This window comes from Miscanthus floridulus, chromosome 15 (assembly GCF_019320115.1).
Source record: "Miscanthus floridulus cultivar M001 chromosome 15, ASM1932011v1, whole genome shotgun sequence".
Lineage (NCBI taxonomy): Eukaryota > Viridiplantae > Streptophyta > Magnoliopsida > Poales > Poaceae > Miscanthus > Miscanthus floridulus.
The window spans coordinates 35,618,867-35,628,100 of record NC_089594.1 but is presented as its reverse complement, the minus strand read 5'-3'; the positions used below and the strand labels follow the sequence as shown (position 1 = coordinate 35,628,100).

The 9,234-nt window shown below is 48.1% G+C and overlaps 1 protein-coding gene across 1 annotated transcript; it reads left to right on the top strand.

The window, feature by feature from the left end:
- Nucleotides 1-2,035: 2,035 nt before the first annotated feature.
- LOC136508471 (chloroplast stem-loop binding protein of 41 kDa b, chloroplastic-like) lies at nucleotides 2,036-5,097 on the top strand. Its single transcript, XM_066503150.1, has 10 exons — nucleotides 2,036-2,338; nucleotides 2,534-2,674; nucleotides 2,794-2,871; nucleotides 3,110-3,200; nucleotides 3,473-3,527; nucleotides 3,637-3,697; nucleotides 3,834-4,055; nucleotides 4,175-4,291; nucleotides 4,391-4,480; nucleotides 4,639-5,097. Exons 1-10 carry the CDS (start codon nucleotides 2,249-2,251, stop codon nucleotides 4,813-4,815), a joined length of 1,122 nt encoding a protein of 373 aa, XP_066359247.1. The 5' UTR covers nucleotides 2,036-2,248; the 3' UTR covers nucleotides 4,816-5,097.
- Nucleotides 5,098-9,234: the final 4,137 nt, after the last annotated feature.

The following is a 9,234-nucleotide window of genomic DNA, read 5'->3' as shown; positions in this document are numbered from 1 at the left end:
AGCAGGGCAAAACATGATGGTCAAATTCAAGGTCTTATCCCACATCTAATTGATGATGGCCTTTAATTTAAATCATGCATTATGCTGATGACACAATACTTTTTATGGAACATAACACTCAATAAGCAAAAGACATGAAAATCATTTTGTGTGCTTTTGACAAACTCTCGGGACTTAAAATTAACTTTCACAAAAGTGATTTATTCTGCTATTGAGGGACCAAAAATTATACGTAACAATACTCACAATTTTTTTGGATACCCTAAACTTCATCTGATTTTCAAAATTAATATTTGGAACCCTAAATGAATTCAAATGAAAAAGTTAAGTACAAAGTTTTAATAACTGTTTGAGATGTACAACTTTGGTTTTGTCCTTTTCTCCATCCGATGTCATTTGAAAATTTTGAATTTCAAATGTGAGGAATTCAAACGTAATTTGTCAACTACAAAGTTGCATAACTTTTCGAGATCTACAGTTTTTGTGTTCCCGAGGTCATTTGAAAAAATAGAATTTCAAATATGACAAATTCAAATATAACTTTTCATGCATAGATGATTTCAAATGAAAAAGTTGTCAACTATAAAGTTGCATAACTTTTCGAGATTTAAAACGCTTGTTTTGGTTGTTTCTCCATTCTGATGTCATTTGAAATTTTTGAATTTTACTATGCAATTCCTTTTTAGAGGCGGCTGGAAGTTGATTTCTAGAGGCGACTGGAAATGAACGACCTCTAAAAAATCGATTTATAAAGGCGCTAGGAAATATAGTTGTCTCTAAAATTAGAGGCATCTGAAGAGGCGGCTGGGAGCATGGCCACCTCTATAAACATATTTCTAGATGCGACTCAGTTTGGAGGCCACTACATAGACGACTATAAATTGACCCACCTCTAAAAAGCTCCCATTGTTGAAAATCAATTTGTAGAGTGACCTGAATCAGGCGCCCCCACCCGCACTTTGCGGATCCCACGGTGTCACACCCCAAAATTTTAATTTTAGGATATGAATAGAAAACACAAAATAAAATACATAATTTTAATATTTTTTATATTTTTTCTAGATTTGTCTAAAAATGATTTTCTATTTTTTGAATTAAAACTGATACAGTTTTGTTTTGTTGCTTGCATGTGGTATCTTTGGTGTTTGTGAGATAAGTTTACAAAATGTGCTTTAGGTACCACATGTAGTGCGTCTCGGAAATTTCTGACTTTTCTAGAACTTTTCCCCTTTTTCCTAGAGAAAAATGTAATTTTTCGTTGCTTCAAAATATCTTATCACGAGCTTCAAATATTGTATTTTGGTTCATCGTGTTTCAAATGTCTGGGATTTTTCCTGAATTTTTGTAAGCTTTGGAGTATTTTTCTTGGCTTAAATACTAATTCTAGATTTTTTTGGAATTATTTTAAACCTTAACTCTGAAAATAGTAAAACCTAACTGACATCGCTTCGAACTATGTGGAGTAATATAAGAGCATTAAATTAATATATTATATATTACTTAATGGAACCAGGCACTTCATTTCTTGATTATCTTATTTTGGGTCAAGATTATAAACTCTGAATGTTTCTAAGTTTCTTGCAGCAATCATCAGGTCCTCACAGTCTCTATGAACAAGTTGTCCAAGATCCCACAGGGAATTGATGATTGTGCCACATTAATCATGGAGGCATTGAATTTCATTAACATTGTAACTCTGAGTTTGTAACTAAGACAATGGTGATCTGAGTTTGAGACTGCTCTATGCATTAGAAAATCAAGAATTATGTTTCTGTGTTATGTACTAAAAAAGAGGTTCTTTTTGTATGGCCTTATGATTTTGTAATTATATATAATAATAATTGGATTTTTATTTTTTTATATTATGTATTCATCTATTATGAATTGTTCTTTATAGACACGTGGCGTGTCCACTAGTTTAGAGAAAGGTGGCAAAGAAAACGTCGAAGTCCCTATCATCAGCTGATCAGACGAATGCTTCCAAGTGGACAGATGAAAGGAGAGGAGAGCATCCAACAACACAGGATAGGGCTGGCGTCCCCCGCCACACATGCCAAAACCATCCCAGTCCCAGCACCTCATTTCTCGTCGTCTTTGTATGCTCCATTAGCACAGACTGAAGCACAAGTTTCAGACTTGAGGATACTCAGCCATCCATCCGTAGCAAACAAAGTCCTATCCTTCTCTCTCTTGTTTGTATGCTTGCTTGGTTTTGAACTTTTTTTCAAAAAAGAAAAGGAAGAGAGGCATGGCGGCCACAGCGTCCCTGAAGAGCAGCCTTCTCCTCCCGTCACCTATCTCCGACTTCAGCGGCGCAGCCGTCTCCATCTCAGCGCAGGTAACCACTACTACGCAGCACTGAAAGCAAGATTGGAATTTGGAAGCATTTCCTCCATCTGTTTTAAGCCAGAAACGACAGACAGCCTGGCACTGTGTAGAGCTTTCAGTAGCAGTAGCAGCCAAGGGCGGCGAGGGTGCATTAACCTGATATATATGGTGATATTGTTGAGGAACGTGAAATTTTGTTTGGCAGAAGAGGAGATCATCATGGCAGCCAAGGGGGGCGAGGGTACAGGTCTCGGCGGCAGCGGACTCCAAGAACATTCTGGTGATGGGGGGAACAAGGTTCATTGGGGTCTTCCTGTCCAGGATCCTTGTCAAGGAGGGCCATCAGGTCAGTCAGTAGTCAGTACCACTACCACCACCTTTGCTCTGCAATTACCAGGCCGTTCAGCAAAGCGATACAGTCAGTCATTCAGAGAAATTATAACAAGAACTCTGCTTTGTCATCAGGTTACGTTGTTCACTAGGGGAAAGGCACCCATAACTCAGCAGCTGCCAGGGGAGTCCGACGCAGAGTTCTCCTCCAAGGTGTGTTGTATAATTCCTCCTCTATTTTGCTTGCATGTGTACATCCTGCCAGTGCCAGCATCCACTGTCCAGTAGCAGGATTCTTCAGACGTAGCTAATGAGCATGTAAGAATGCATTAGTAGGCCTAAGGTACAATGGATGTCATTGTGTCAGGGTCATGATAAATGGGCTTACTAAATCACTGCTTCATCGATTCTGATGCTGTTATACCAGTAATGGTTTTACATATATGTACAGGTTCAGCACTTGAAAGGTGACAGGCAGGACTTCGAATTTGTCAAGTCAAGCCTTGCTGCTAGGGGATACGATGTCGTTTACGACATCAATGGTAATGTCCTCGATGCTTTATTAAAACCTCCAAGGCTCCTATTATAGACGAGTATATACAAACAACAAATTTCTCGCCATAATTAATGATCTTTACTATAGTTGTGCAAACCTAAGACAAGTATTCAGTAATCTCCAGTGTCTTGTGTTGAGAAAGATTTCAGTAACTATTAGCTTGTGTCTGTTGTTGCTACATCCCTGGCCGATCGAGAGGCGAAACAATACAGCCATCTGATACACATTTCGCCTCTTTGCATTGGTGTTTCATTTCAGGACGTGAGGCTGTCGAAGTTGAGCCTATAATTGACGCCTTGCCTAACCTGGAACAGTAAGCTAGCCAGCCACTTCATCTAACAACTGATGCAATGCAAGCAATTGTATGTTCCCTTTTCATATCTCATTGTCCTCAGTTATATATATATACCATCAATTTTCAGGTACATATATTGCTCATCGGCAGGAGTATACCTGAAATCTGACATTCTTCCGCACTGTGAGGTACTGTTACTGTATGTATGGCCAAACCAATCTTCACACAAATACTCAATGGCGCCATGAAAATGGTCATATGTACACAGATGAGAGGCACTGACTGACAGCTCTCGGTTATATATGGTGGGTCGGCACTCGGCAGGTTGACGCGGTGGACCCCAAGAGCCGTCACAAGGGAAAGCTGGAGACGGAGAAACTGCTGACGTCGCGCGGCGTGAACTGGACGTCCATCAGGCCCGTGTACATCTACGGCCCGCTCAACTACAACCCCGTGGAGGAGTGGTTCTTCCACCGGCTCAAGGCCGGCCGCCCCATCCCCATCCCCGGCGCCGGCAACCAGATCACCCAGCTCGGCCATGTCAAGGTCGGTCAGCCATTGCCATTCAGAAATAATGACGAGTTTGCAATTTGCAGCGTGGCTGACTGAAGCTACCAGCTTGATTGCGCTTGTTTTAATTAATTTCCTGTCCACTTCCACTCCAGGATCTGGCAAGAGCCTTCAACCTGGTGCTCGGCAACCCCAAGGGGAGCCAGCAGATCTTCAACATCTCCGGGGCCAAGTACGTCACATTCGACGGCCTTGCGCGGGCCTGCGCAAAGGTAAACGAATTTCGTTGTCAGTGATCTCCGCTTCTGAGTGCCTGCTGCTGTTCTTTGTCAGTGGTGGATCATGTGACTGTATGGTATGTTTGGATGCAGGCTGGAGGGTTCCCTGAGCCGGAGCTCGTCCACTACAACCCCAAGGACTTCGACTTCGGCAAGAAGAAGGCTTTCCCCTTCAGGGACCAGGTACCTTACAAATTACAATCCCTCAATCCCTGTCTGGATATATTTCAGACCAAGAAAGAAACTGTCGCTATATACTGACAGAGTAGTGTCTTAGCTTGTCTCTTGTGTGTGTTCGTTAGTGACGCTGATTGATATAACATATAAATGTGATCTACCAGCACTTCTTTGCATCTGTGGAGAAGGCGATCAGCGAGCTCGGGTGGACGCCGGAGTTTGACCTCGTCGAGGGGCTCACCGACTCGTACAACCTCGACTTCGGCCGCGGCACGTTCCGGAAGGCGGCTGACTTTACTACAGACGACATGATCCTTGACAAGAAGCTTGCCACCGTCTGAGAACCGGTGTCGTGATCGAGCTGTTGCTGAGCGGATTGTACGTAGTATGTCATATGGCTAAGGGTCAGTGCACGCAGCTGCTAGGGTGCCAATACGATTGCTGGCTGCAAATGTGGGAAAATACATGAATGGAAAATGGTCTCAATTTTTTGTTTAGATATTACATACTGGTTTATGCAATGATACGCGTACCGTGTACGTATAGAGAACTTAATAAGTGCCCTCTAATGTTCAACTTATGGTACGACCACTGCAACACGGATGTTAGTACATTCAGATAAGTGCCCTCTAATGTTCTGTCTTGCTTTTTCTTTAGGAAACTGGAGGGGTTTGAGACTTTGAGCCCCTACACGGATGTTCTGTCTTGGTTAACCATGGCCGCCGTTCTATAAATTTTCTTTTACATCGATAATCTTAAAATAAATCCAGAGAAAATACAAGCATCCACGTCGAGTCGGAGACTTGAATTTAAGTGTACAAGTTTTATCGCAACCAACTAGTGCGCCGTTCTATAGCCATACTGATCACATAAACAAGAAACAAAGAAACTGAAGGTGCACTGATATAGCCCGAGGTGGGTCCAGTGCTAGAGGCATAGATGGCAGCGTTCCCATTAGTCGACATAGTGAGCTTGATGATATCGTGGATCTCAGGTGATGCAAGATGAGGTACACAGTGCAGTCCTGTGAGCAACCAGCAGAAAGTAGTCATACATGTACAACTGGAGGATATGAGCAGTCAGCGGCGGATCCACAGGGGGGCTGGGGGGGCTCCAGCCCCCCCTAATTTCTTGATTTCAAGTCTAATCACTGTAGCAAAAGCTTGATTTCACCATTAAATCTTCATACAAATCAACATCTCCATTGTTTTAGCCCCCCCTTATCCCACATCGTGCATCCGCCACTGTGAGCAGTCATCCGATGAAGGTTGGCTCCCAATAAAACTTAATCATCTGTCAACGGAGAACAGTGGTGCTTGTTGGCCCAGGTGAGTCGATCACTCACCGGTCTTGCCAAACACCCGCTAGTGTTGCCAAGCATCCACTAGCCGTGCCGACCACGAAGAAGTGTTGTCCATCCCCACACACTATGGCTAGACCTAGAAGAAGAAGGGAGAACAGAGCATACACACAGTACAAGACACCAGCGTTGGCCGAAGCCCTGTATTGGAGATGACAAATTTGAACTCTCTTTACTAAGTTGTTGTGGCAGTCTATTTATACAACTATATACATCTAGTCATAGTACAGCTGTCATGCTGCAACAGTGACTAGATAACACAGCAGGGCTGACTCTGCGCCAGCCTCTGTATGTGGCTACAGTGCTGCAGGTGAGCCGTGCGGCGTCTGCACCTGCAGCGGCTCCAGTATCACAGCAGGGGGCATTTTCGGCGTCGTCTTCCCCTTGCTGTGTGTTCACACAAGGTAGCAGTAGATTATCTAACAATTCTTCCTCTAATCCTACAGCTAACCCTTGTACCCCCTCTATGCCGATCATCTCCTTTAGCTCCGTGAGTCGAAGACGTCCGAGTGGCTTGGTGAGGACATCTGCGAGTTGCCGACCAGTTTCGACGAACTCGATGACGATCTGCCCTCCATCGACACAGTCCCTGAGGAAGTGGAACTTCACGTCGATATGTTTGCTCCGGTCGTGCAAAACCGGATTCTTCGCGAGGGCGATGGCGGGCTGGTTGTCCACCATCAGTGCCGGTGGATGAGCTTCCACGCCTGTCAGCTCGCCCAGCAGCCGGCGTAGCCACACAACTTGGCACGCCACTGTGGCCACCGCTACGTACTCTGCCTCGCACATAGATGGCGTCACCACCTTTTGTTTTAGCGACAGCCATGAAATTGGAGCCAACCCGAGGAAGACGAGCACGCCAGAGGTGCTCCGTCGTCCGTCAATGTCCCCTGCCATGTCTGCATCGCTGAACACAGTGAGCTGTAGCCTACTCCCGCCGGTCTTTGGGAAGATGATCCCCTGATCTACTGTCCTCTTGACGTAGCGTAGTAGCCGCTTCACTGCAGCCCAGTGATCCTCTCTAGGATCCTCCATGAAGCGACTGACGTAGGACACGGCGAACGCAATGTCCACCCCTCGTGTGGACTAGGTAGCGCAGACCGCCGACGATGCTCCGGTAGAGTGTTGCATCCACCTTTGCCACGGTGCTGGCCTTCGTCAGCTTCAGGCGCTCCTCCATTGGAGTCACGCATGGCTTGCACTCAGCCATGCCGCTCCGCTCTAATAGCTTTGAGGCGTACGCGCTCTGACCGAGCATGAGTGCCTCCCTCCCCTGTCTCACCTCGATGCCGAGATAGTAGGTGAGCGCCCTGAGATCGCTCATTCGAAAACGAGCCGCCATCTCACGCTTGAAGCTATCGATGTCCTCCGTGCGTGCGCCGGTGACGATCAAGTCATCCATATACACGCCAACGATGAGCTCCTCCTTCCCCCGTCCCCGCGTGTAGAGCGCGTGCTCGGTTGAGCACCTCTAAAACCCAAGCTCGCCCAGCGTGGCGTCAAGCTTGGCGTTCCACGCTCGTGGGGCTTGCCGCAGCTCGTAGAGCACCTTGCGTAGTCGGAGCACCCTGTGCTCATCTCCCTTGACGGCGAAACCTGGAGGTTGCCTGACGAAGATCGTCTCCGCCAGCTCGTCGTTGAGGAAGGCTGATTTAACATCCAAGTGATGGACGCGCCAGTCCTTTGATGCTGCCAAGGCTAGTAGCAAACGAACGGACTCCATACGCGCTACTGGCGCAAAGACTTTCTCGTAGTCGATGCCCTCGCGCTGTACAAAGCCTCGGGCCATGAGGCGTGCCTTGTGCTTGACAATGGCGCCGTGCTCGTCCCGCTTGACCATGTACACCCACTTCAGGCTGGTTGGACGGTATCCTAGAGGTGGATCGACGAGCTGTCAAGTCTCATTTTCCTCGATTGCCTTCATCACCTCCAGCATCGCCCGTCGCCAGTTTCCAACGCGCTCGACCAGCGCGAACATGGGTGGTTCCTCAGCACTAACGAGTAGCAGCTCTGGGTCGTTGAGCAGCCTACCCACCAGGCCTGAGGGCCCTGTGTCGCCAACGAGGTCGTCCAGCCTACGGAACCGTGCCTCCTCACCTTTGTGGAAGGCATCCACGAACTCAGTGATGTCACTTAGAGGTGAGGTGAACTCGATCGACGTTGATGGAGTTCCCTGTTCTGCCGGAGTGTTCAGCAGAGCACATGGAATGCTCGGCACCCTAGATGCAGTGCTCGGCACTACTTCTGGACAGCTCGTCATAACTTCTGCACTGCTCGGCACGACTACAGGAGTGCACAGCCTCAGTCTTGGAGTGGTCGGCACCACTGCAAGACGTCTTGGCTCCACCACGGGAGTGCTCGGCACCCGTCCTGGAGTGGTCGCCACCACTGCAGAACCTCCCGGCACCACTCCTAGCGTGCTTCGGCATCCAGGAGTGCTGCCACTCCTTTCGGAGTGCTCGGCATCCCTCCTGAAGTGCTCGGCACTGCCCTAGGGGTGCTCGGCTCTATCGCTGGAGTGCTCGGCACTCCTCCTGGAGTGCTCGGCACCTCTTACCCAACGTCTCCACTCCTATGGATGACCAAGTGCTCGAAGATGAAGGTGCTGGTGAAGCCGCCAGCTTCTCCTGTGCTCGGGCTGCTCCAGTCCTAAGCTGCCTTCTCGTTGAACACGACATCGCGTGAGATAAGCACCTTGTCTCCACGTGGGTCGTAGAGTCAGTATACCTTGGTACCCTCCGTGTAGCCCAGGAACACCATTGGTGTGCTCCTGTCCTCCAACTTGGTGAGGTTCGGCTTTGTCTTCCTGATGTGGCCGATGCAATCGAATGTCCAGAGGAAGGACACGCTCGGCTTCCGCCCATGCCAGGCTTCGAACGGCGTCTTGCCCATCAGGGCTTTGGTGGGAGCACAGTTGAGGATGAACACTGTTGTGGTCATCGCCTCTCCCCAGAACCTTGTCGGCATTCCCTTAGCCTTCCTCATGGATCGAGCCATGCCGACCACCGTCTGGTTCTGCCTCTCCACCACGACATTCTGTTGTGGCAAGTATAGCACGGTGTGCTGTCGCACCACACCCTGATCCATGCAGTACGCAGTGAACTCCACTGAAGTGAATTCGCCGCTCCGATCAGTCCTCAGCATGCGGAGCTTCTTGCCGCTCTCAGCCTCCACGCGCATCTTGAACTTCTTGATCGCCGTCGTCGCTTCGTCCTTGCTCGTCAGGAGTTGCAGCCACATGAAGCGACTATAATCATCCACGAGCAGGAGGAAGTACCACCGACCACTGCTTGAAGCTGGCGTGATCAGCCCGCAGAGATCACCATGGATGAGCTCGAGAGCGTCCGACGCGCGATACTTGGTCGCCTTTGGGAATGGCAACCTCCTCTGCTTCCCGGCC

Bases quoted from the DNA above. Each gene is read 5' to 3' on its own strand.
- LOC136508471 (XM_066503150.1), top strand. From the start codon at position 2,249: ATGGCGGCCACAGCGTCCCTGAAGAGCAGCCTTCTCCTCCCGTCACCT. The intron at 2,872-3,109 runs GTGTGTTGTATA...ATATATGTACAG, and splicing joins ACGCAGAGTTCTCCTCCAAG to GTTCAGCACTTGAAAGGTGA. The intron at 3,201-3,472 runs GTAATGTCCTCG...GTTTCATTTCAG, and splicing joins TGTCGTTTACGACATCAATG to GACGTGAGGCTGTCGAAGTT.